Source organism: Myodes glareolus, chromosome X (assembly GCF_982192425.1).
Source record: "Myodes glareolus chromosome X, mMyoGla1.1, whole genome shotgun sequence".
NCBI classification, from domain to species: Eukaryota; Metazoa; Chordata; class Mammalia; order Rodentia; family Cricetidae; genus Myodes; species Myodes glareolus.
The window spans coordinates 39,899,971-39,927,807 of record NC_142053.1 but is presented as its reverse complement, the minus strand read 5'-3'; the positions used below and the strand labels follow the sequence as shown (position 1 = coordinate 39,927,807).

At 41.6% G+C, this 27,837-nt stretch overlaps 1 protein-coding gene across 2 annotated transcripts in view; it reads right to left on the bottom strand.

The window, feature by feature from the left end:
* LOC125403661 (uncharacterized) overlaps window positions 1-26,233 on the bottom strand; it is a 67,271-nt gene extending 41,038 nt beyond the window's left edge. The window contains exon 1 of one of the 2 annotated variants that reach the window (XM_085684326.2): window positions 26,152-26,233. In XM_085684326.2, the coding sequence (XP_085540452.2) occupies window positions 26,152-26,200 (49 nt within the window). In that variant the 5' untranslated portion in view covers window positions 26,201-26,233. Of the gene's footprint in view, window positions 1-1,573; window positions 1,662-26,151 lie in introns of those variants that run through there. The other variant, XM_048439200.3, reaches the window with a different exon arrangement.
* Window positions 26,234-27,837: the final 1,604 nt, after the last annotated feature.

Below are 27,837 nucleotides of genomic sequence, written 5' to 3'. Positions count from 1 at the left end.
TGGTATAGTCCTTTAATCTCAGCACTACAGAGGTAGAAGCAGGCTCATTTCTGTGAGTTTGAGGCTAGCCTAGTGTACAAAGGAAGTTCCAGGACTGCCAGTCCTGTTACACATAGAAATCCTTTGTCAAAAAAATTAAAAGAAAATAAATTTCTTAGGCGGAGTTCTCTTTATACTGGCTTCAGACACAGCTATCTGCCTGCCTCTGACCCTGGAATGCTGGGATTAAAGGCATGTGTCCGTATTGCTAACAAGTTATCACAAATTTTAGAAATTAGAACCTATCCATGCATTAACAATACTTCGAGATTTTTTAAAATGAGTTTTTTAAAATTTATCGCCAGCATATATGAGGAAAATTATAATCATTCGTATTTGAGATTAAATTCTATTCACTTTAATATTTCTTTTACTTATTTCTAGCTTATAATTCGTCATTCAAACTAAAGTCTGGGCATATTGCTTTTAGTCTTCTGCCACTTTAAGAACTAACCACGCCCACCCCAGCCACTTTTGGACCTCTCCCGCAGCCATCTTCTCTCTCTCTCTGGTGCATGTGTGTGGGTGAGTGCGTGCCCGTGTGTGTGTGTGTGTGTGTGTGTGTGTGTGTGTGTGTGTGTATGTATATATGTCTTTGTTTTCTCTATATTTGTCTATGTTTTCCTTTCTTTAAGTAATAAATGTCTAGCTTTATGTATAGCCTTATATCCATTTACTCTGCCGTCCACCACATCCAGCCGCCTGACTCTGCCGCTCGCCCGGGGACCCTGACTCCCCGGCCGCATGGCGCTGCCACCCTGGAGATCTTGCGGGGACCCACAGCCGCTAGCAGCTGCTCCGCGAGCTGCCAGGGACATCCCATCATCATATTATTTTTAAAAAGAACAAAAATTGCCACAATGTATGTCTGTGGAAATGACATATTCTCCAAGTGCCTGTGTCGTCCAGAATAGGGCAGCAATTCCCACGAACAAGGGTTTACTGAAAAATATTAGCCATACACAAGTGTGCTGTTACTAGAAGTCTGGTTATATGCACGGACAGTGGTGATCGAAACATTATTATAAACTACCTTTTTGCCCACAACAAGTTTTTAAATATTTGTGCAATGTCAATGTATTTTCAAGACAGGGTTTCTCGGCATAACCATTCTGACTGTCCTGGAACTCCCTTTGTAGACCAGGTTGGTCTCAAACTCACAGAGATATCCCTGCCTCTGCTTCCCGATCGAGGCGCGAGGTCCCGCCACCTCAGCAGCAGCCTCTGCCGCTTCCCCCGCCCCCATCCGCGTATCCTTCTTGCAGTTTCCTTTGTAGAACAGAGGGGTGGATGAAGGACAAGGGACCCAGGGCCAGAAAGGGTGGAAGATTTTGCTCTGGTGAAGACCACAGGAGAGCCAGAGTGTAAGCTTCTCGCCAGGAGTGGTCACCACAGCCAGGCGCCATTTTGAAGGCTCTGTGGAACGGTGACCCCCCCCACCCCGAAAGATCCTTCGCGACTAGTGGGGACCCCGAGGAGGGAAAGGGGCCCGGCTGCTACATTCATAGAGACATAACTAGAAAAAGACACTTACCCTCACGGTTTGCCATCATGCTGCTGCCTCGAGTTCTATTTCAGGGTTTCTCAAAGAGGAGTACACTCCATGCCCGGGAACCACTTCCTCAGACTGGGGCTCTCCACCATTGGCTAATGGCGCCCTCCAATGACTGCCGTTCCCTCCACTGTTGCCAAGGCTCAAAGGGCAGAATTTAGTTTAGGCCAATCAGCACCAGGCCTCCACCAGGAGGAAGGGGCGGGCTTTTCAAACCAGGGTTTCTCTGTGTAGTCTGGCTGCCTGGGAACTCACCAGGCTAGCCCACAACTCAGAGATTCACCTATCTCTGCTTCCAGAGTACCTTGGATTAAAAGTATGTGCCACTATTGCAGGACCATAAATTGGTTTTATTTTTTAATTTAAAAAGAAAAAATTCTCCTTCAGGCAATGATGGTGTAGCCCTTTAATCTCAGCACTAGGGAGGTAGGAGCAGGCACATCTCTGAGTTTGAGGCCAGTATGGTGTATAAAGCAAGTTCCAGGACTGGCAGTCCTGCTACACATAGAAATTCTGTGTCGAAAAAAATTAAAAGAAAATAAATTTCTTAGGCAGAGTTCTCATAATACTGGCTTCAGATACAGCTATCTGTCTGCCTCTGACCCTGGAATGCTGGGATTAAAGGCATGTGTCCGTATTGCTAATAAGTTATCACAAATTTTAGAAATTAGGACCTATCCATGCATTAATAATACTTCGAGATTTTTTTAAATGAATTTCTGAGAATTTATCGCCAGCATGTATGAGGAAAATTGTAATCATTTCTATTTGGGATTAAATTTTATTCACTTAAATATTTCTTTACTAATTTTTAGCTTATAATTTGTAGTTCAAACTAAAGTCTGGGCATTTTGCCACCATGTATGTCTATGGGATTGAGATATTCTCCAAATGCCTGTTTAGTCCATAATAGGACTGCAATCCCCACAAACCGGGGGTTACTGAAAATTATCAGCCAATAACAGGGGTGCTGGAACTCAAAGTCTGGTTATATGCTAGGTCAGCGGCGATCCAAACATTACTTCTAAGCTACCTTTGTGCCCACAATTTTATAAATATTTGTGCAATATCATGTTGCAGAATTTCTTTGAAGGAGGTAGTGTTCAATGCTTGTATTTGGATAGCTGAAAATATATTAAGTAGTCTTAAATTCTTCTTTACAAAAATTCATGACAGTCAGCAGGGAGGTTTGAAGCAGGAGATATGAGTTCCAAGACAGAATGGGTGAATGGTATGATCTTCAGAATCAAATCTAACAATAAGAGCTACAAAAAGTGTGCAGAAAAAGTCATTGGGAGAAGACAAGAGGACAAGGAGGTGGATGGTTGCTGTTTGGAAGTGGAGAGATGTGCACGAGGAAAGAAAAATAGGGTGAGTTCTCTGGGTGATGGTGAAGTAGTGAAGAGGTAGGATGCAGGCCTTGGGGCAGGGATATGATGGAGGACCAGTGTTGGGGGATGTGACACGTGAGAGGGATGTAGCCTGTTAGACTGGGTGGAGGAAATAAGGTGTGATAAGGGAAGACTACTGCAAGAAGAGAGTGCATAGAGCATGTTGAGGGTTAGGATGTGTTCATTCTTGGGAACAATATGGAAATGGACATTGATAGTTGATAAGTGCCTGGCACGTGTAAAGTGACTGTGGGGTAAGGGGTCAGACAACTGAATGGAGTGAAGACAGGGCAGGGTGTTAATGTATGGCTGTGTGAGAATTCAGGGAAGGTAAAATACTGGTGACAGACCACCTAGAGATTTAGCTAGTCCAAAGTACTCTGGCCAATTATGGGCCCCTCTGAGCAGAGGGAATCATTCATAAAGACATGCAAGTTTTAAATAGATGGACACACTTCAATCTTATCCATGTAAGATACCTATAAACCATGCCAACTATGCAGACAGGGTAACAGTAAGGGTACAGTTTAAGTGCCAATACCTGGCAGTAACCAACTGCTCTCTAATTGGACTTAAGGCTCACATAACAAGTGGGAAATCATGACTGGTACTGGAAACCTAACTAGCTAACAATTGCAGGCTACACAAGTCATGGATCTTAGAGAAAAACCTACAACCACTATTGCTGCAGGAGCTTCTTCCGCCCCATCAGTCAATCACCGCTGAGTTACTAGTCCATTGGAGCGTGGTCTCTCTCTCTTTAAAAAAAGCAGCGGTTGTCCTCCTCTCTCTCTCTGGCTTCCAGCTCAACTTCCAGCTTCTAGACTCCTTTCCTGTTCGCGTGGAGGGGCTGTTGTCTGGGATGGTAATCTGTAAGTTTTTTCCCCTTTGAATAAATAACCATTCTATTAATCATAATTCCAAACTGGTGTGGTATTGTCTGTGACTTACGCCTTCACACTATAGTACTTAACCAGACAAATGTCTAATTATTTCTAAATGTTTGTTCTTATACCCCAAGATAAATATAGTCCTTAGTCTTCATTGAGAAAACTTTCCATTACAACAGATTTAGACTGTTACAGGAAACTACAATGAATCCAAATGTGTATTTGTGATTTGTGGATGCAGGTCTAATGCCTTCATTTAAAAAAAAAAACAGAATCCAGTACCAGTAGATCATTTTGGAGAAGTAAGTATATGCCTCCCAGCTAGCCAGATGCCCAGGGAAGGGAGCACAGGCACCCTCCAATCCCCTAAAGTTTCTGGCCATTAAGCAGAGCTTCTCCCTGGCTAGTTGTTTTCTCTACTTATCCCACCCCAGCTTGCCCCAGACACCCCATTCCATCTGTGTGAAACTAGGAACCCCCAACTCAGCCTGCTTCGGGACTGAGGTTCTGGGGAAACAGTGGTAACTTTATTCCACTGAGCTAGCACCTACCTATCCTAACCTGTAGTCTTCAAGGTCCTTGGCCAACAAGTGCCCCTGATCCAGTACCTTTTGTCTGCAAGGTCCTTGGCCAGCAACTGCCCTAATGCAGTACTAGTAGATCCATCTGGAGGGGTAAGTGTTTTACCGCCTGGCCAGCCATAGCCCCGGAAATGGAGCACAGGCACCCTCCAGTTCCCTAAACTTCCTGGCCATTCAGTGGGGCTTCTCCCTGGCTACTGTCTTTCTCTACATATCTCACCCCAATTTTCCCTCAAGCACACTTTTCTATCAGCTTGGTCCTAGGATCCCCCAACTCAGCCTGCTTCAGGGCTGAGTGTCTGTGTACACAGTGGTGAGTGCAAGGCTTCAGGGGTTTCTTTGTTCCACCAAGCTGGTATCTACCAAGCCTGCCCTTTTGTCTGCTAGGTCCTTGCCCAGCAAGTGGCCCTGATTCAGTACCAGTAGATCCATCTGGAGGGATCTGCCACCAGAGCATACTTCAGGGTGGGGAGGATCTGAGAGCCAACTCCTGGTCTGAGGGGACCTAAGAAGGGGCAGATAAAGAAAAACCTTCAATTACAAAGTTAGCCATAGCAAAGATCGGACTAAGCTGCCAAAAATCTCCTAAGAGCATTTGAAGAAAGAGATGGGCAGGTGCCAATGCAAGAATTTTTCCAACAATCTGAAAAGCAACATGATAACACTAGAATCCAGCGAACATACAGCAGGAAGAGTTGAATACCCTAATCCAGAAGAAGTAGAAGAAATAGACTTTAAACATAACATTATGAAAGTGTTAGGGACCATTAAACAGGATGTGAAAAACTCCTTTAAAGAAATGGATGAGAAGACTAACAAAAAGTTAGAAAAACATGAATAAATCCCTCAAAGATACCCAAGAAAAAGCAATCGAACAGGTAATGGAAACAGTTCAAGACTTGAAAACTGAAATGGAGGCAATGAAGAAAACACGAACTGAGAGATGGCAGGATATGGAAAGTCTGGGTAAATGAACAGAAACCACAGAGACAAGTATAACCAACAGAATACAAGAGATAGAAGAAAGAATCTCAGATGCTGAAGATACTACAGAGAAAATAAACACACTAATCAAAGAAAACAGAAATCCAAAAATTCTTAACACAAAACATCCAGGAAATCTAGGACACCATGTAAAGACCAAACCTAAGAATAATAGGGGTAAAAGAAGAAGAATTACACCTCAAAGGCACAGAAAACATATTCAACAATATTATAAAAGAAAACTTTTCCAACCTAAAGAAGGATATTCCTATGAAGGTACAAGAATGCAGAACACCGAAGAGACTGGATCAAAAAAAAAATTCCCCTTGCCATATAATAATCAAAAGATAAAACATACAGAATAAAGAAAGAATGTTAAAAGCTGAAAAGGATAAAGATCACGTAACATATAATTGGAAACCTATCAGAATTACACCTGACATCTTTAAAGAAACCATAAAAGCCAAAATGGCTTGGATAGATGCATAGCAGAGATTAAGAGATCATAGATGAAAGCCCAGAATACTATAACCAGCCAAACTTTCTTTCATCATAGATGGAGAAAACAAGGTATTCCAAGATAAAAACAAATTTAAACAATACGTAGGCACAAATCCAGCATTACCAGAAAGTAATAGAAGGGAAATCACAACCCAAGGAATCCAACAATGCCCACAATAACTCAGATATCTAACAACCCTTCACCAGCACACCTCAAAGAAGGGAAACGCACAAACTCTACTACCAAAAAAATGACCAGAGTTAACAACCACTGGTCAATAATATCACTTAATATCAATGGACTTGATTTACCTATAAAAAGGTACAGGCTAAGAGATTGGATGCAAAAACAGAATCCAACATTCTGCTGTTTAAAAGAAACACACCTCAACCACAAGACAGACATTTACTCAGATTAAAGAGTTGGGAAAAGTTTTTTTCATCACGTGGACCTAAGAAAAAAGAGGGTGTGGTCATATTAATTTCTAACAAAACTGCTTTCAAACTAAAAACAATCAGAAGAGACGGAGATGGACATTTTATACTCATAACAGAAACAATTAATCAGGGTGAATTCTCAATCCAGAAAATCTATGACCTTCATATAAAAGCACCCACCTACGTAAAAGAGACATTACTAGAACTAAAGGCAGACATCAAACCACACACACGAATAGTAAGAGACTTCAAAGCTCCTCTCTCCCAATTAACAGGTTTATCAGACAGAATACTAACAGAAATAAGAGAATTAATGGAGGTAATGAATCAATGGACTTAACAGACATCTATAGAACATTCCACCCAAATAGGAAAGAATATACCGTCATCACAGCATCTCATGGAACCTTCTCGAAATTGACCACATACTCGATAACAAAGCAAACTTCCACAGATACAGAAAAAATATTGATAACCAATATTTTTATCGGATCATCATGGAAAAAAGTTAGAATTTAACAATAATTATACTCCCAGAAAGCCTACAAACTCATGGAAGATGAACAGTCAACTCCTGAACCACCCGTGCGTCAGGGAAGAAAGAAAGAAAGAAAGAAAGAAATTAAAGTCTTCCTTGAATTCAACAAAAATAAAAGACACAAAATACCCAAACCTATGGGACACTATGAAAGCAGTGCAAAGAGGAAAGTTCATAGATCTAAGTGCCCACAATAAAAAAAAAAAAAAAAAAAAAAAAAAAAAAAAAAAAAAAAAAAAAAAACGGAGAAAGCTCACATTAGAAACTTAACAGCACAGCTAAAAGCTCTAGAAAAAAAAGGAGCAGACTCTCCCAGGAGGAGTAGAAGACTAGAATTAATCAAACTGGGGATGGAATCAACAAAATAGAAACACAGAAAACAATTCAGAGAATCAAAGAAACAAAGAGCTGGTTTTTTGAGAAAGTCAACAAGATTGACAAACCCCTAGCCAAATTAATCAAACGGCAGAGAGAGAACACGCAAATTAACAAGATCAGAAATGAAAAGGGGGACATAACCACAGACACAGAGGAAATTCAGAGAATCATTAGGTCTTACTACAAAAGCTTATTTGCCACAAAGTTGGAAAATGTACAAGAAATGGACATGTTTTTAGATAAGTACCACTTACCAAAATTAAATCAAGACCAGGTGAACAATTTAAATAGACCCATAAGTCATGAGGAAATGGAAGCTGTCATAAAAAAAAAACACCCAACCAAAAAAAGCACAGGACCAGATAGTTTTAATGCAGATTTTATCAGAACTTCTAAGAAGACCTGATACCTATATTCCTTAATGTGTTTCACATAATAGAATCAGAAGATTCATTACCAAACTCGTTTTATGAAGCTACAGTCACCCTGATTCCAAAACCACACAAAGACCCAACCAAGAAAGAGAATTACAGACCAATCTCACTCATGAACATCGATCCAAAAATTCTCAATAAAATTCTGGCAAACAGAATCCAAGAAGACATTTAAAAAATTATCCATTACAATCAAGGAGTCTTCATCCCAGAGATGAAGGGCTGGTTCATGTAAATAAACTGAAGAAAAAAAACATATGATTGTTTCATTAGATGCTGAAAATTCACTTGACAAAATTTAACACCCTTTTATGATAAAGGTCTTGGAGAGATTAGGGATACAAGATTCATTCCTAAATATAATAAAAGCAATATACAACAAGGCAACAGTTAACATTAAATTAAATGGAGAGAAACTCAAAGCCATCCCACTAAAATCTGGAACAAGAAAAGGCTGTCCACTCTCTCCATACCTCTTCAATATAGTGCTTGAAGTTCTAGCAATAGCAATAAGACAGCATAAGGAAATCAAGGGAATTCAAATTGAAAAGGAAGAAGTCAAACTTTCGTTATTTGCAGATGATATGACAGTGTACATAAGCGAACCCAAAACTCTACCAAAAATCTCCTAGAGCTGATAAGCACCTTTAGTAATGTGGCAGGATATAAAATCAATTAAAAAAATCAGTTGTCCTCCTATACACAAAGAACAAAGAAGCAGAGAGGGAAATCAGAGAAACATCACCAATCATGATAGCCACAAATAGCATAAAATACCTTGGGATAACTCTAACCAAGGAAGTGAAAGATCTATTTGACAAGAAATGTAAGTCTTTGATGAAAGAAATTAAAGAGGATACAAGAAAATGGACTGCTTTCCCATGCTCTTGGATTGGGAAGATCAACATAGTAAAAATGGCAATTCTACCAAAAGCAATCTACAGATTCAAGGCATTCCCCATCAAAATCCCATCAAAATTTCTTCACAGACCTTGAGAGAACAATAATCAATTTTATATGGAAAAAAACCCAGGATAGCCAAAACAATCCTATATAATGAAAGTACTTCCAGAGGCATTACCATCCCTGACTTCAAACTACAGAGCTACCACAAAGATAACTTCAAACTATAGAGGTACAATAAAGATAACTGCTTGGTATTGGCACAAAAACAGAGATGTTCACCAATGGAATTGGATTGAAGACCCAGATATTAATCCACAAACCTATGAACACCTGATTTTCGACAAAGGATATAAAAGTACAATGAAAGAAAGAAAACATCTTTACCAAATGGTGCTGATATAACTGAATGTCAACCTGAAGAATGAAAATAGATCCGTATCTATCACCATGCACAAAACTCAAGTCCAAATGGATTAAAGATATCAATATTAATCTAACCACACTGAACCTGATAGAAGAGAAAGCAGGAAGTAGTCTGCACCACATGGGAACAGGAGACCACATCCTATGTATAACCCCAGTAGCACAGACAGTAAGAGCAACAATGAATAAATGGGACCTCCTGAAACTGCGAGGTTTCTATAAAGCAAAGGACAGTGTCATTAAGAAAAAAAGGCATCCTACTGATTGGGAGAAGATCTTTACCAGACCTGAAACAGACAAAGGTCTGATCTCCAAAATATATAAAGAACTCAAGAACCTAGACTTTAAAATGCTAACTAACCCTATTTAAAAAATAGGATACTGAACTGAACAGAGAATTCTCAACAGAAGAAGTTCAAATGGCCAAATGACACTTAAGGTCATGCTCAACCTCCTTAGTGATCAAGGAAATGTAAATCAAAACAACTTTGAGATACCATCTTACAGCTGTCAGAATGGCTAAAATCAGAAACACCAATCATAATCTTTGCTAGAGTGGTTGTGGAGTAAGGGGAACACTTATCCATTGCTGGTGGGAATGTGCAACCACTTTGGAAATTAGTGTGGTGGTGTTTCAGGAAATTCGGGGTCAACCTACCCCAGGATCCAGCAATACCACTCTTGGGAATATACCTAAGAGATGCCTTATTATACTACAAAAGCATTTGTTCAACTATGTTCATAGCAGCATTATTTGTATTAGCCAGAAGCTGGAAACAACCTAGATACCCCTCAATGGAAGAAAGGATAAAGAAAGTGTGGAATATGTATGCATTAGAGTACTACTCAGCGGTAAAAAAAACAATGACTTCTTGAAATTTGCATGCAACTGGATGGAAATAGAAAACACTAACCTGAGTGAGGTAACCCAAAAAGATGAATATGGTATGTACTCACTCATAAGTGGATTCTAGCCTTAATTAAAGGTTTTTGAGCCTATAATGCGTGATCCTAGAGAAGCTAAATAAGAAAGTGAACCCAAAGAAAAACATACAGTTATCCTCATTGATACTGAAAGTAGTCAAGATTGCCAGGCAAAAACTGGGAGATTAGGGGCGGGGGTGGGGTGGGGGTAAGGGGAGATGGGGCGAGAAACATGAGAAGGGGAGAATGGGGAGAACTTGGGGGAATGAGATGGTTGGGATTGAGGAAGGGTGTATATGGGAGCAGGGAATTAGATATGTTAATTAAGGGAGTCATTTTAGGGTTTGCAAGAGACATAACTCTAGAGGGGTTCCCAGGTGTCCAAGGAGATGTCCCCAGTTTGTTCCTTGGGCAGCTGAGGAGAGGGCGCCTGAACTGGCCCTATCCTATAGCCAAACTGATGAATATCTTGCATATCACCATAGAACCTTCATTTGGCAATGGATGGAGACAGAGACAGAGACCCACATTGGAGCACTGGAATGAGTTCCCAAGGTCCAAATGAGAAGCAGAAGGAGGGAGAACATGAGCAAGGAAGTCAGGAACTTGAGGTGTGTGCCCACCCACTGAGATGGCAGGGCTGATCTAATGGGAGCTCACCAAGGCCAGCTGGACTGGGACTGATGGAACATGTGATCAAACCGAACTCTCTGAACGTGGCTGACAATGAGGGCTGACTGAGAAGCCAAGGACAATGGCACTGAGATTTGATTCTACTGCATAGACTGGCTTTGTGGGAGCCTAGTCTGTTTGGATGCTTACCTTTCTAGACCTGGATGGAGGGGAGAGGACCTTGGACTTTCCATAGGGCAGGGAACCCTGACTGTTCTTTGGACTGGAGAGGGAGGGGGAGGTAAGGACGGGGAAGGAAATAGGAGGAGGTGGAAATTTTTAAATAAAAAAAAAGTATTTCTTGATATTCCATGTCTTCATGTCTAGATTATAAAATAGAGGAGTAAATATTTCTGTCTCTCATACATTCTGTTAAAGGACAGGGCATATATATCAATTGGTAAACAACTGTCATGCAATCTTTAGGGCCTGAACTGGATCCCACAAACAGAGGCAACGGTCTCTGTTGTGCAGACCAGCCAGATGGCTCAGTGGTTAAATGCACTTGTTGCCATTTCTGACCACCTAAGATGGATCCCTGGACCCATCATTGTTAAAGGAAGGGAGTAACAACTGCAAGTTGGACTCTGACCTCTACTTGTTTACGATAGCAGGTCACATAACCCCTGAACCCACACAAATTATAGTCACTTTAAACAATGCTTGAGCCATAAGGGTTTATATCTTTAACCCTGTTGGAGCCCACGGATGTGGATTCATTCTACCTGTACTAAATGTCAGAGCATTTAGACCTAATCCTGCTCCTTCAAGGTTATGACAGGAGATTTGACCCAGGGTTTGGCTTCCTACAGGATGCTTGGCCTAATGTTTGGTTGCTGTATATCATGCCTAAACAACAGAATACTTAACTCAGGATATAATTACTTGATGTTTCAGATAATGAAGAGATTAATTACTTTGTTCCTTTCTTATAACATGGTAAAGCAGTCTTGCCTTCTTCCCCCTTTTTGATTGGGATATATAAAGAATATGAAAAATAAACACAGACAAATTCACTATTCACTGGGTTTCCCTCCTGACTGTATTGTGTGTCTCTGTCTTTTTCTTTTGTATCTCTGTTTTTTGTACCTAACATTTCTAATATATGCCCCTATGTTGCTTTCATTGGTTGAATAAAGAAACTGCCTGGTTCTTTTGTTAGGGCAGCAGCTTAGGTTGGCAGGGAGACAAAACTGAATGCTGGGAAGAAGAGTCAGACAGAGAGCCGCCATGAAGTCACCAGGTCAGAGACGGTAAATCTTTCCCGGTAAGCCACGACCTCATGGTGACATACAGATTATTAGAAATGGGTTTAATCAAGATGTGAAAGTTAACCAATAAGAAGCTATAACTAAAGGGCCAGGTAGTAATTTTATTAATATAATTTCTCTGTGGTTATTTCAGGTGTTAAACAAGCCAGGCAGTGGAACGCAGCCTGCTACTCCTTACAGCAGAGTGGCGCCCAACATGGTAAGTTGACTCCATGTAAAATCTGAGAGAGCTTCAAAAAGAAACAGCTTCTCGCTGTTTGCTGGCAGTTTGCCACAGCTCCTTTAAGAGACATTTTTCTGATTCAGCTGTAGTGAAAAAAACAAAACCAAACGAAACAAACAAACAAACAAAAAAGCCATGCAGTTTTAAAAAATAGCTTCCTGGGCTGTGCTGCCAGTAAAAATGCCAGCTATTAAGCATTTCAATGGCATTTGTGGGCCTGGATGTTTTGTGCCCACTCGGGGATAGGAGAAAGGTGGCTGAGACCATACCTGTGACTCAGGGCAACCTGTCTGGGCCGGTGGTGGGCTCAGGATTACTAGGCGTGCACAAGCAGAGCATGGCAGATTTCTGCTACCATACAGAGAGATGTTTCCAGGCTGTGCAGTGCTCTGCATGTCAGATTTGGCTGTATGTGCTGCATGCTCATTCACAGAGTTAAAGTGCTGAGTGAGGCTCCTACCTGGTAGCCCCAGAGTTAGTAGAAATGATAAGTCCACCATTATAAAATTAGAGAGAGCTGGAGCTAACATCCAGAGCAGCTGCAACCAAGTTGCTTAGCATTTTATAAGCTCTTCAAGACAGTAGAGAATTAAAGACAATGCAATAGGACAGAATGAGACATAAAAAGAACTCTAAATGGATCATGCTGTTAGATAAAGTTGTAGGCTTGGGAGAGAGAAAAAAAGGGTATAGAAAGTCAAAAAATAATGTTAATGTTTATTAAAAAAGGGTAAAATCTTTAAAGAGACAGAGTACAGATAATCACAGATTAAAGAAAAATAAGCCACATAAAATGGAAAATTCACGAAGAGTCTGGATTATGTGTATTAATGTGTTTTCTTTGAATTTTTTGACTGTAAAGGAGCTAAGTACAGAGAGACATTTCATTGTATGGGCTCAGTCAAACCAGCATGTATATTTTAAAGTTATTATGACTTCAGAATTTGGGTTTAAGGATATGATTTGGAAAAGAGGTTATTTTTTGCTTTCACAGAGGATGAGACCCTGTGGACTGCTTCTAGACCAAAATGGTATGATAGACTATGCCCTTCTGAAAGGTCTCTGTGAACACCTTCAAAAACTTACTTTGCTCAACTGCCGACTGAGATGAACCTAGCACATAGGATAGACCATGAAAGATCTGATGAACAGTGCCCCCATTCAGCATGAAGCAGTTTGAAGAGAAAAAAACTACACCCATATTCCCAAATATTGTTTATAAATGTTCTTTTACATTTAATGGGGGATATGATATAAACATGAATAATTTGCATTGGTATAAATCTTGATTTATTGATACAAGTTTAAGGTCAATTTTGTTATATGTATATGTACTTCTGATCTTGATTAAGGTATTTTGATTGTGTAGTTCATTTAAATTATAATTAGGAAATATAAGGTATTAATCATCAAAAATAGTCAAGCTGGTAGTCATGTTAGTTAGATTTTCTAGATATAGGGAGATATACTTCAGTTAGATAGGCATTCTTCATATCTTTCAAAGACTATAGAATATGGCATTAAATGTTTTAATAACTTAGGGATTTTCATGACAGTGAGACACATCTGCTCCTGGCAGCACCAAGCTACTTCAAGAAGAAAGTGGGCATTGAATAGTCTCCTTATGGAATTGGTTAGACATTTGGGCAAGAAACTACTCTTGCCTGGACTGTTGCATAAACTGGACAGGAAGAACCAGCAGAGAGAGGACAGCTGAACTTGCTTAAAGGTGAGATAATTCTTCAGGGTTCCTGTTTCATGAAAGGCACTGTAAGACATTTTGCAGGACACAGAAGAAAGTGACTGAACTGTCTTAAAAATTTCTTGCTTCATGGAAATGTCTTCTGGATACTATGGGCCTATAGGCTGAAGATGGATGTCCCAACGGTACAGAAGAACTTTGGGTGACTGTACAGGCAGCGAGATGTCTCTGTCATTTCTAGTTTTGGAAGTTGCTTACTTCTCATTTACTTAGATAATATTATATCTTTCTGGAGTCTTTAATGGAGTTGAGGAACAGATAGATAGTTATAGTTTTCCTTTGTTATGATAAGAGAAAATAGATAAAAATATTGTAACTGTAATTCTTCCTTGATACCTGTTATATATAATTTTACTATATTAAAGTGAAAGCCTTTCTTTTTGTTTGAACAGAAAAAGGGGAAATGGTGTAGGGGGTTCTTCTGTCTATGTTTTGCTTTCACTGGTTAAATAAAGAAACTGCCTTGGCCTTTTGATAGGGCAGCAGCTTAGATAGGCAGGGAGACAGAACTGAATTCTGGGAGAAGGAAGGAAGACAGGGAGAGCCGCCATGGAGTTGCCAGAGTCAGACATACTGAATCTTTCTTGGTAAGCCACGACCTCATGGTGAAACACAGATTAATAGAAATGGGTTAGATCAAGATGTGAGAGTTGGGAAAGAAGAGGCTAGATATAATGGGCCATGCAGTAAGTTAATTAATACAATTTCTGTGTGATTATTTCTGGTATAAACTAGCTGGGCAGCAGGATGCAGCCTTCTGCTCATACTACACCCCTACCCTGGAATGTATGAACCCACCTAGGCTGAACCCCAAGAGATGTCACTCCAATGTGGGACCAAACAGATGGCCCATGGACATGTGGCCAGTGGTACAGGTGGAGAAATGGTGAACCCTGTACATGAATATCACACTGCTGGTGTAGAGTTAAAAAGTGAGTGCTCAAATAGATAATAAAAGTAGAAAAGTGGTGGAAAATAAACCAGAAGTAAAAATTTTGTAAATAAAAATAGTAGAAATGGGACAAGGAAAGAGTAGACAGTTGTCTGTACATTTGCTTGGGTATATTATGAAATCCAGGATAACTGGGATTAACAGCAACAAGTGTAGAGAATTTTAGAGTTTATAGATATTTATAGATATTATGCTCCATCCCCAACACTGGTGGCACAGTCACCACCATTTTTGAACCAGGACTTGAGGAAGCAAAGGTACCAACCTGCCCATGCTCTCCCACAAGCTCCTGTTGCAGTTGTTGCCTCTGCTGAGTTGGTGGGGGGGATTAAGGACACATGTAGTGCACTGCCTGTCAATGCCTGAAGAACCAGGCCTCTGGGAAATGCTGCATATTTAGGTCTTATCCTGGGCTCAGAGAAGTAAAGGCGAAGCAGTCCTTCCCAGCAGACCAAGCCTGTAGTCACCAAGATGCCATGGAGATGGTGGATGCCTGTTGCACCTCCTAAGTTTATAAGCAGTCACTGCAGTCACCACCACTGCTCCCCAGGCAAGGGATTGAGCTAGAGTGAGCCCTGCCCTCTTGGGTGTTGTCCTCCCCCAACTTCCCTGGCTGAGTCTAGCCCCCACTGTGCTCCAGAGCCAGAATGCAGAAGGCAGGAAAGTTTGAATGGCTCTGCCTCTGCAGCCAGGGCAGGTTGCAAGGAATGGCTAGAGGCTACATGGCCAGTGAGCCCCAGGAGCCTGTACGCGTGGATCAATAGCCTTTATTAGAAGATGACACAGGAATTTTGTTAATTTAGTTATTAAAAAGAAAACAGGAAAATGGGGATTGATATAAGATTTAAGGAAAGAAAAAGGAGTGGTGAGAACTGAGTAGCCACACCCAGCTATAAGTTCCTAGCCAGTCAAACCAGTGTTGCAGCTAAATTTGCCAGCCACCACTGACACTGCTGGCCTCCAGAGGGACTGCTGACTGTGGAATGCACTGCCTGTCCCTGGTCCTGGAGGAATGGCAGAGCTCTAGCTGGGCCCAGCCAAGAGTCTGTGAAATTGCAAATAATATCTTGCAGCTAGTGAGACTGTTGCAGCTTGGATCAAAGAAAAAGAGCTTATAAACTTTGAATGATTTTCAGAAATTTTTAGGAGATATTCAGTTGCTGAGACCTTATTTTAAATTTGCTATGGGAGAGCCTGAGCCCCTCAGTGAGATTCTTAAGGGGAATATTAATCTTGGTTTCCCCAGATGCTTCACAGACACTGCAAGACAGGTGCAATTTTGAGCATAAAACAGGCATTTTTTTTTGTAACAATCAAGGACAAAGAATTGTAGAGTGTGTCCATGGCTCCTTGAAACCACAACTTCCAAAGATAAAAATGACAGAATTACACCCTCAGTCACCACATAATACCTCAAATCAAGTTCTTTTTATATTAAAGTTTTTGAATATGGATACCAGTGAACAATCTACCACGGATAGATTTTGGCATAATGGCACCAGAGTGGCATTCACTAAAGCAAAATTAAAATACCCTTGCACTGGATTATGGAAAGGACCCATAATATGGGTTTGAGGGCATGTTTGTGTTTTTGCTTTTTTCACAGGAGAATGAAGCTTGGTGGTTTCCTGAATGCTTAGTTCAGGGTGTGAACAAGAGGGTATCAAACCTGATGGCACAGTAGGTGTGGAGGCCTTCCCAGGGGAGTCGGAGTGAAAGACTGCTTTGTTCCTGATCCTCTCCTGTCATCAAGATGCCTTCTGAGAAGGCAAGAAGACTGTGGTGACGGTTGGTGATTCTGGATTTCCTGATAGAAAGACTTCACAGATTTCCAGACATTAGTGAATCCTATTTACTCTGGATCCATCCCAAGAATGCTGACTAAATGTTTGGAAGTTTATCCATACTATATCTTGGGACACAGAACTCATTTTTGTCAGTACAGTCTTAGTCTGCTGTTTAAATGTAAAGCCTGGCAAGCAGGTGCCTCAGAGACTTCCCACCTGTGGGAAAAAGACTCACTGAAACAATTGAACACTATTGCAGAGGCAGCGTGTGCCACAACTTAGTACAATAAACCTTGTTGGAGGTATTGAAGAGATGCCCCAGGCTGATGGGGAAGAATAGGAAAAAAAATAGGAAAAAAGCTTTGCTGATGGGACTGTAAGAGCTCGAATTTATCTTTGAAAGTTAGAAGCAACAATGCAATTAGACTATAGGAGAGGAAAAAGACTCATACCTCACCCATTACAGAAACATTTTCTTGTTTTTTGATTAGAACAAAGTTAAGAAAATTGTAATTTGACAAACTGTGGATTTATTATTAATTTTCAAACTAGAATTATAGTATGAAGCTGTTAATGTTTGTTAACTCCTTTGGTTCACTTTAAAGATGGTACTAGTGAGAAAAAAGGTATAAGTTGTCTGAGAAAAATTTGACATTATGTCAATATGTCCTTAGATTGATAAGTTTAATAGGACAAATTTAAATTTTGATGCAACTAAAACCTGTTAAATACATCCTAGATCAATTTTAAAAGGCCATCCCATCTTGGTCAACCTCTATTCCTTTATTAGGAGGTTTTGTGACTATAGGAGCATGTCTATTGTAAAGTATTATATACTTGCTTATGATTAACTAGTTATTTGTTGACTCTCTCGATGAAAAGTTGGCTCAGAGGTACATGGTCTCCAGTTACATGTTATCCTTTATAAACAGATGGTGGTAGTCAATAACAGGTAAAATCTTTTCCCTCCAGGCAATCTAAGAGAGAATATGCACGATAGAATGTACATACCAATGACGGGTAAGGCTGGAAGGTAGAAGACAAGCTATGCCACGAAGAGTTGTCTGTCCTCTAGTAGAGCAAGCATTAATAAATGAATTTAAAAGGGAGTATATGTCTGAGCTTGCTTCACCCCTCCTTGGATTGGGGTGAAGCATATGAAAAAATAAACATAGGGAAATTCACTATTCACTTGGTTTGCCCTCCTGACTCTATTCTGTCTCAGTCTTTTCCTTTTGTATCTCTGCTTTTTGTACCTAACATTTCTAATCTACATGCTTCTACCCTGGAATGTATGAACCCTCTCGAGGCTGGACCCCAACAGAACCCCAGTGTTAAGGATGAAATAAAGACAGGAGAATCCTTGGGACTCACTGGCAAGACAACCTAACCTAATGGATAAAACTCAGTCCCTGAGAGATACTAACTTCAAAGGAACATGCTGTTAGGTCCTATGCAACTATACTGATGGTTGCCGTCTAGGTGTTACATGTATAAGAATGCCTACATGTATAAGTGCTACTGTGTACACACAAACATGCTCACCCCCTGTACAGACAGACCTGTACACAAAAATAATTCTGTTAGAAAAAAGCAAAAGAAAATTTCTCAGGAATGCAGTATTGAATTGCTAGATTAAATTGAATTGGTATGCAATCATATTCTTGAAGTAAAAGGTTTGCTTAAGTACCTCTGTGTAGACTGTCACAATTCCTCACTGGATCCTATTTGTGGTCCAGGAACCCACAACCCATTTCATACAGGAAAAAGGAAGGTAAAGCACCAAGAAAAGCTGCCTGGATTGGAGGCTCACAATAATAAATCCTGGCACTAGAGGGCAGCAGAGGCAGACTAGGAAACTGAAGGTCAGTTTGTGCTGTCCAGCCAGACCCTGTGTGAAAACATGATAACAGTCAAAGGTTTGCATTTGTACAGTGCTATCTGGAAATGTGGAGGGCAACTTAGTTGACAGAGTGTTTGACCTGCATGCCAATCAAAGCCCTGAGTTTGATCCTTAGCACTGAAGCATATACCCTCAAGTTCCGGTATTGGATGGAGTATATTATAGAACATACCACCACATCCAGTTTATATGGTTTATGGGAATCGAAGCCTGCCTTTTATCTGTGATAGACAGGAAAGTATCAACTGGACTACATTTTAACTTCTGTGCTCTCTTTTTTTTAAACAGTAAAAAAGTTCACACTTATCAAAGCACCAAGCACAGAAATATTAGAATGAGTAATTTCTCATAAACACTATGTTAATATTAGTATTTGAAACCATTTCATGTAATAATATTTTCTAGGTACAAAAATTTAGAGCACACAAGTATCATACTAGGTCTGTTCATTATAATCTGACTCCTCTGTTCCTCTGTCTTTTAGATTTTGCTCTTTTTAGGGCATTTTTCTAGTTCTGTGTATCCATAATGCTCCTCCCTTCAGACCTGTGTGCTGATCCTCCATTCTCCCCTCTGTGCTGAACCCCATTAACACCTGTGTGGTGCCATCCCATTAACACGTGTGCAGCTCCTCCCATTTCTATTCCCTCCTTGTACCTTGATTTCTCCCATTTTGGCATTCAGATCGCTGATTTACAGTGGTCCTGGTGAAGAAATGTACAGAAAGTCATGCTTTGAGAACCAGAGAGATGGGTTAAGAAGGACGAGAAGGGAACACAGCAAGGGAGCCTGGGAAAATGGTTTGGAACCATGGCTGGGGGAGCAATTGGACTCAGGGACAGGGCAGGAGGTAAACATGATTTCTACAATTAACTAAACAAACCCACCATCCAGATGTCCATTCTGTGTGTTTCTGACGCTGCCATAAATATATCCTTAGGAAGGATACCTTGGGCTCCAGCTATGCAGTTCATGGGTCAGAACTCAGTAAAGGGCTTTAAGTCTTGAAAAGAACTAGATTTACTCCCTGCCCCTTTCATCAATCCTTAATCCACACATCATTCTCAATATTTTCAGGGCAGGTTTTCTTGGTATAACCGTTCTGACTGTCCTAGAACTCCCTTTGTAGACCAGGTTGGTCGCAAACTCACAGAGATATCCCTGCCTCTGGCTCCCGATCGAGGCGCGAGGTCCCGCCACCTCAGCAGCAGCCTCTGCCGCCGTTTTTTTTTTCTTTCCGATCTGCATATCCTTTCTGCAGTTTTCCTTGTAGATCAGAGGGATGGATGAAGGACAAGGGACCCAGGGCCAGAAAGGGTGGAAGATTTTGCTCTGGTGAAGATCACAGGAGAGCCAGAGTGTAAGCCTCTCGCCAGAAGTGGTCACCACAGCCAGGCGCCATTTTGAAGGCTCTGTGGAACGGAGACCCCCCACCCCGAAAGATCCTTCCCGACTAGTGGGGAACCCAAGGAGGGAGAGAGGCCCAGCTGCTACATTCATAGAGACATTACTTGAAAGAGCCAGTTACCCTCACGGTTTGCCATCATGCTGCCGCCTCGAATTCTATTCCAGGGCATCTCAAAGAGGAGTCTGACTGCCTGGCAACTCACCAAGCTAGCCTATAACTCAGAGATTCAACTATATCTGCCACCTGAGTGCCGGGATTCAAGGTATTTGCCACCACTGCTGGGCCATAAATCGGTTTTACTTTTTAATTTAACAAGAAAAATTCTTGGTCATGTGGTGGTGGTATAGTCCTTTAATCTCAGCACTAGGGAGGTAGAAGCAGGCTCATTTCTGTGAGTTTGAGGCTAGCCTGTTCCAAAGCAAGTTCCAGGATTGCCAGTCCTGCTACACATAGAAATCCTGTGTCAAAAAAATTAAAAGAAAATAAATTTCGTAGGCAGAGTACTCATAATACTGGCTTCAGACACAGTTATCTGCCTGCCTCTGACCCTGGAATGCTGGGATTAGAGGTATGTGTCCGTATTCCTAACAAGTTATCACAAATTTTAGAAATTAGGACCTATCCATGCATTAATAATACTTCGAGATTTTTTTATTGAATTTCTTAAAATTTATCACCAGCATGTATGAGGAAAATTCTTACACCTGCAAGAATGGCTAAAACCAAAAACACCAATGATAGCCTATGCTGGAGAGGATGTGGAGTAAGGAGAACAGTCATCCATTGCTGGTGGGAATGCAAACATGTACAGCCACTTTGGAAATCAGTGTGACAGTCTCTCAGGAAATTGGGAATCAATCTACCTCAGGATCCTACAATACCACACTTGGGAATATACCCAAGAGATGCCTAACCATACTACAAAAGAATTTGTTCAACTATATTCATAGCAGCACTATTTGTAATTGCCAGATCCTGGAAACAACCTAGATGCCCCTCAATGGAAGAATAGATAAAGAAAGTGTGGAATATATACACATTAGAGTACTACTCAGCGGAAGAAAAAACATGACATCTTGAACTTTGCATGCAAATGGATGGAAATAGAAAATGCTATCCTGAATGAGATAACCCAGACTCAAAAAAAATGAATATGGTAAGTACTCACTCATTAGTGGACTCTAGCCATAAACAAAGGACATTAAGCCTAGAGAAGGAATAAACAAGCCAATTCACAAGCCTAGAGAAGCCAATAAGAAGGTGAACCCAAAGGAAAACATATATAGATCCTCCTGGAAATTGGAAGCAAACAAGATCACAGGGCAAAAGTAGGGAGCATGGGGGTGGGGGGTAGTGGTGAGGGTGGGTTGTGGAAAGGGGAGAGGGGAAGAGAGAAGGGAGAAGGGAGACTGGGGAGAGCTTGGGGGAGAGGGATGGTGGAGATGGAAGAAGGGCGGATATAGGAGCAGGGAAGAAGATATCTACATTAAGGGAATCATTTTAGGGTTGGCAAGAGATTTGGCTCTCCAGGGTATCCCAGGTTTCCACAGGAATGTCCCCAGCTAGGTCCTTGTGTAGTAGAGGAGAGGGTGCCTGAACTGGCCTTGCCCCACTATCACACTGATTATTATCTCGAATATCACCATAGAATCTTTGTCCGGCGGCAGATGGAGATAGAGACAGAGACCCTCATCAGAGCAATGGACTGAGCTCCCAAGGTCCAGCTGAAGAGCAGAAGAAGGGAGAAGATGAGCAAGGAAGTCAGGACCACGAGGGGTTGGTCCATCCACTGAGACAGTGTTCCTGATCTAATGGGAGCTCATGAAGTCCAGCTGGACCGTGACTGAATGAACATGTGATCAAACCAGACTCTCTGTGTCTGTCAATGGGGGCAGACTGAGAAGCCATCGATAATGGCACCTGGACCTGTTTCTACTGCATGTACTGGCTTTTTGGGACCCTAGTCTATTTGGATGCACACCTCCCTAGGCCTGGATGTATCTGGGAGGGCCTTGGACTCCCACAGGGTGGGGTACCCTGCCCTCTCTTAAGGAGGGAGGGGGAGGGAAGAGGGTAAATGGGGGAGCAGGAGGGGAATGGGAGGAGGAGAGGAAGTGTAAATTTTTGAATGGAAAAATAAGAAAATGGAGCTGAAATGTTGGGCTGACAGGTGAATCCAAAAATGCATAGATGTGTGGCCATGTGAAATGTGAACATGGGAGTATGTGAGGGAACCCACAAGAAAATTACACAAGTAGAGAGGTAGTAATGAGTGAAAGAAATAAATCCAGTCAAAGTGACCTAATTGATTTCCACCTGAACCATACTCTTTAGGCTAGGTTATTTTGAAAAACACGTCACACTTAACAAGGGTCATTTCAGGAGCCAATAACAACTGGGAGAACCTCAAAGATAGCCAAGAACTGACCAAGTAAAAATATGTCCATAGTATGCTTCATCTACACACCCCAAGGACAGATAGGAATAGGCCACTGAGGGCATACTTATGTTCATACTTTAGTTGCATAATGATGTTATGCTTATTGAACTTAACACCTTTTGGAATCATTTGCTGTCCTCAATTAGGTCCAGGTATGCAAATCAGGTGAGAATTGGTGATCTTGCAAGATTATCTATAAAAAGTCTTGTAATCTCTGGAAAGCAGCTCCTCTGGCACTCCCTGTGTTGATTTTGCTTGACAAGTTCTATGCCTAGGCTCATACTGCACTTTTGAATAAACCTTGCTTTTGCCTCCAATTAAAAAACAAATAAACAAACAAACGAACACACAACTCAGTCCCTGAGAGAGACTAATTTCAAAGGAAGATGTTGTTGGTCCTAAGTAACTAAACTCAAGGTTTCCCACTAGGTATTACATGTACAAGAATGCCTACATGTATAAGTGCTACTGTGTACACACAAACATGCTCACCCCCTATACAGACAGACCTGTACACAAAAATAATTCTGTTAGAAAAAAGCAAAAGAAAATTTCTCAGGAATGCAGTATTGAATTGCTAGATTAAATTGAATTGGTATGCAATCATATTCTTGAAGTAAAAGGTTTGCTTAAGTACCTCTGTGTAGACTGTCACAATTCCTCACTGGATCCTATTTGTGGTCTAGGAACCCACAACCCATTTCATACAGGAAAAAGGAAGGTAAAGCACCAAGAAAAGCTGCCTGGATTGGAGGCTCACAATAATAAATCCTGGCACTAGAGGGCAGCAGAGGCAGACTAGGAAACTGAAGGTCAGTTTGTGCTGTCCAGCCAGACCCTGTGTGAAAACATGAGAACAGTCAAAGGTTTGCATTTGTACAGTGTTATCTGGAAATGTGGAGGGCAACTTAGTTGACAGAGTGTTTGACCTGCATGCCAATCAAAGCCTTGAGTTTGAGCCTTAGCATTGAAGCATATACCCTCAAGTTCCAGTATTGGAGGAAGTATATTATAGGAAATACCACCACATCCAGTTTATATGGTTCTGGGAATCATGGCCTGGGCTTTATCTGTGGTATACAGGAAAAAAATTACACACATATCAAAGACCATGCACAGAAATATTAGATTGAGTAATTTCTCATATACAGTATGTTACTATTATTATTTGAAAGCACTTGGTGTCATGATATTTTCTAGCTACAAAAATTTATAGCAGACAAGTTTTTTGTAGCTCTGTTCTTTATGATCTGACTCCTCTGTTCCTCTCGCTTTTAGATTTTGCTCTTTTTAAAGCTCTACACCTTTTACCAGTTATGTGCATCTACTATGCTCCTCTCTTCACACCTGTGTGCTGCTCTTCCCTTCACGCCTGTGTACTGATCCTCCCTTCCCACCTATGTGATGCTCCCAGATTCACACCTCTGCCCTGCCCAATTCACACCTGTGTGCTGCTTCTCCCTTCATATCGGTGTTCTGTCCTTCCCTTCATGCCTGTGTGTGTGTCCTCCCATCACGCCTATTTGCTGCTCCTCCCTTCAGACCTGTGTGCTGCTCTCCTATTCACACCTGTTTGCTGCTCCTCCCTTCAGGACGGGGTGCTGTTCCTCCATTCACACCTGTGTGCTGCTCCCCCATTCACACCTGTGTGTTGTTCTTCCCATTTCTATTCCATCCTTGCACCTTGATTTCTCCCATTTTGGCATTCACAACTAGGCCCCTCTTCAAGGGAGCATTCTGGGCATTTTTATTTCAAGGATGACCCATGTCTCTGTCTATGCGTGTGTGTGTGTGCTTGTGTGTGTGTGTGTGTACATGTGCGTGTGTATTTCAATCTCTAGCCCCTTGAACTACTCATGAACCTTTCCCTAGTACAGGTAGTACAGGCACAGTACACATAGCATAGGACCATAATATACATAGTATGCTAAAAGCTAAAGGCAATTGAACAATTACACCAAAACCAACCAAGAGAATCCCTCTTTCTAAGTCCTTTTTCAGGGTCGTCCAAGAGACTCCCAAAACGTGATAGGCTCTCGCTACTGCACCTAGTTGCCACTCATAGCAGAAAGGCAAGTCCATATTGCTGAGAGACCGTGCACATCAGTGGTTGAGCCCAGAGACCTCTGAGGAGAGGCAATTGTTGTTGATAAAGATATGCAAGTTTCGAATAGAAGGACTCACTTCAGTCTTATTCAGGTAAGATACATATAAACCATGCCAACTATCATGGCAGGGTAACTCTAAGCGTACATTTTAAGTGTCAATACCTGACAGTGACCAACAGTTCTCTAATTGGACTTAAGGCTCACACAGCAAGTGGGAAATCGTTCCTGGTACTGGAAACCTAACTAGCTACCTACTGCAGGCTACAGAAGTCATGGATCTTAGAGAAAAACCTACAACCACTATAGTACTTAACCAGACTAATGTCTAATTTCTTTCTAAATGTTTGTTCTTATATCCACAGATAAATATAGTCCTCAGTCTTCATTGAGAAATCTTCCATTTACAACAGACTGGGACTAGTACAGGAAACTACAACTAATCAAAATGTGTATTTGTGATCCAGGTCCAATGGATGCATAAAAAAAACATAAAACAAAAAATCTAACCTAAATATCAACAAACTATAGGGAAGAGAAGATGAAAGATTCTAAGAACCAGAGGAACAGGGAGTGTGCTGTCATACTGTTATCTCTCTGTAATGTCAGAAGCTAAACCTACAAAGTCTCACTACCCTGACTGCCGAAATGAGATCTAAAGAAGGAAGTCACCAATAGATATGATCATATGGTCAATGACACTCAAGAGGGCTCAGTCCTACCAAAAAAACCTGTGTGCTGCTCCTCCCATTTCTATTCCCTCCTTTCACCTTGATTTCTAGCACTTTGGCATTCACATCTCGGCCCCACCTTGTTTCTGATTTACAGTGGTCCTGGTTAAGGAATGTACACAAAGTCCCACTTTGAGGACCAGAGAGAGGGGTTAAGAACGAAAGGTGGGGACACAGCAAGGGAGCCTGGGGAAATGGTTTGGAACCACGGTTAGGGGCACAAATGAACTCAGTGACAAGGAAGGAGGTAATCATGGTTTCTACAAATAACCAAAGAAACCCACAAACCAGAGGTCCGTTCTGTGGTTTCTGGCACTGCCATAAATATATCCTTAGGAAGGATACCTTGGGCTCCAGCTATGCAGTTCATGGGTCAGAACTCAGTAAAGGGCTTTAAGTCTTGAAAAGAACCAGTTCTACTCCCTGCCCCTTTCAACAATCCTTAATTCACACATCATTGTCAGTTTTTTCAAGACAGTGTTTCTCGGCATAACCATTCTGACTGTCCTAGAACTCCCTTTGTAGATCAGGTTGGTCTCAAACTCACAGAGATATCCCTGCCTCTGCTTCCCGATCGAGGCGCGAGGTCCCGCCACCTCAGCAGCAGCCTCTGCCGCCTTTTTTCCCCCATCCGCGTATCCTTCTTGCAGTTTCCTTTGTAGAACAGAGGGGTGGATGAAGGACAAGGGACCCAGGGCCAGAAAGGATGGAAGATTTTTCTCTGGTGAAGACCACAGGAGAGCCAGAGTGTAAGCCTCTCGCCAGGAGTGGTCACCACAGCCAGGCGCCATTTTGAAGGCTCTGTGAAATGGTGACCCCCCCACCCCGAAAGATCCTTCGCGACTAGTGGGGACCCCGAGGAGGGAAAGGGGCCCGGCTGCTACATTCATAGAGACATAACTAGAAAAAGACACTTACCCTCACGGTTTGCCATCATGCTGCTGCCTCGAGTTCTATTCCAGGGCATCTCAAAGAGGAGTACACTCCATGCCCGTGAATCACGTCCTCAGACTGGGGCTCTCCACCATTGGCTAACGGAGCCCTCCAATGACTGCCGTTCCCTCCACTGTTGCCAAGGCACAAAGGGAAGAATTTAGTTTAGGCCAATCAGCACCAGGTCTCTACCAGGAGGAATGGGCGGGCTTTTCAAACCAGGGTTTCTCTGTGTAGTCTGGCTGCCTGGGAACTCACCAGGCTAGCCTACAACTCTTCTTCTTGTGTGTCTGGGATTTAAGACGTTTCCCACCACTGTCGGGTCACAAATCCTTTTAATTTTTTATTTTAATTTAAAAAAAAAACTGTTTTTACCCAGGTGACGGTATTGGTTCAGCCCTTTAATCCCTGCGCTTGGGAGGGAGAAGCAGGCCGATCTCTTTGAGTTTGAGGCCAACCTGGACCGCAAAGCAAGTTCCAGGACAGCTAGGGCTGTTACACAGATAAACCCTCTCTTGAAAACCATAATAATGATGATGATGATGATGATGATAATAATAATAATATAAGTGAACAGTAAGAAAAATTGACAAGAGTAGTAAAATAATATAAAAGGTACTTCATATTCAAGCGAGGATGTGGTAAAAGGGAAAAAACTTAAGGAAATGTTCAACATCCTTAGTCCTCAGAGGAATGCAAATCAAAACAACTCTGGGATTACATCTTACACTTGTAAGAATGGCCAAGACCAAAAACACTGATGACAACTTATGATGGAGAAGATGTGGAGTTAAGGGATCACTCCTGCATTGCTGATGGGAACGCAAGCTGGTACAGCTCCTTTAGCTTTCAGTGTGGTGAATTCTCAGAAAATTAAGAAATGACCCAGTAATACCACTTTTGGGTATATATCCAAGGATGCTCAATTGTGCCACAAGGACATGTGCTCGGTTATGTTCATAACAACGTTGTTTCTCATAGACAGAACCTGGAAACAACCTAAATGCCCCTTGACCAAGAATGGATAAGGGAAATGTGGTACATTTACACAATGGAGTACTACACAGCAGAAAAAATAAGGATATCTTGAATTTTTCAGGAAAATGGATGGAGCTAGAAAACATTGTAACATGAGTGCCTGCTTCATTCACATGTGGGTCATGTGGTCCTATTTGTTGGGGCTTCTGTCCTGCCCAGTTCCCACAGCCAGTAACCCCCCAACGAAAATCACTCAGAGGTCTATATTAATTATAAACTGATTGGCCCATTATCTCAGGCTTCTTATTAGCTCTTATCAGTTATAGTAACTCATTATTCTTATCTATGTTAGTCACGTGGCTTGGTACCTTTTTCAGTGGGGCAGCTCACATCTTGCTTCCACTGTAATCTAGGTAGGACTCCCGAGAGAGCTTCCTGCTTCCCAGAATACTCCTATTATCCTTGTCCCGCCTCTACTTTCTGTCTGGTTGTTCCACCTATACATCCTGCCTGGCTAATGCCCAATCAACGTTTATTTCAAACATAATTGACAGGATATATAATTGTCCTACACCAAAGCATCATTTTGAGTGAGGTAACCCAGACCCAGAAAGACAATTATCACATGTACTCACTCATAAGTGGGTTTTAAACATAAAGCAAAGAAATCCAGCCCACAAATCACAATCCCAG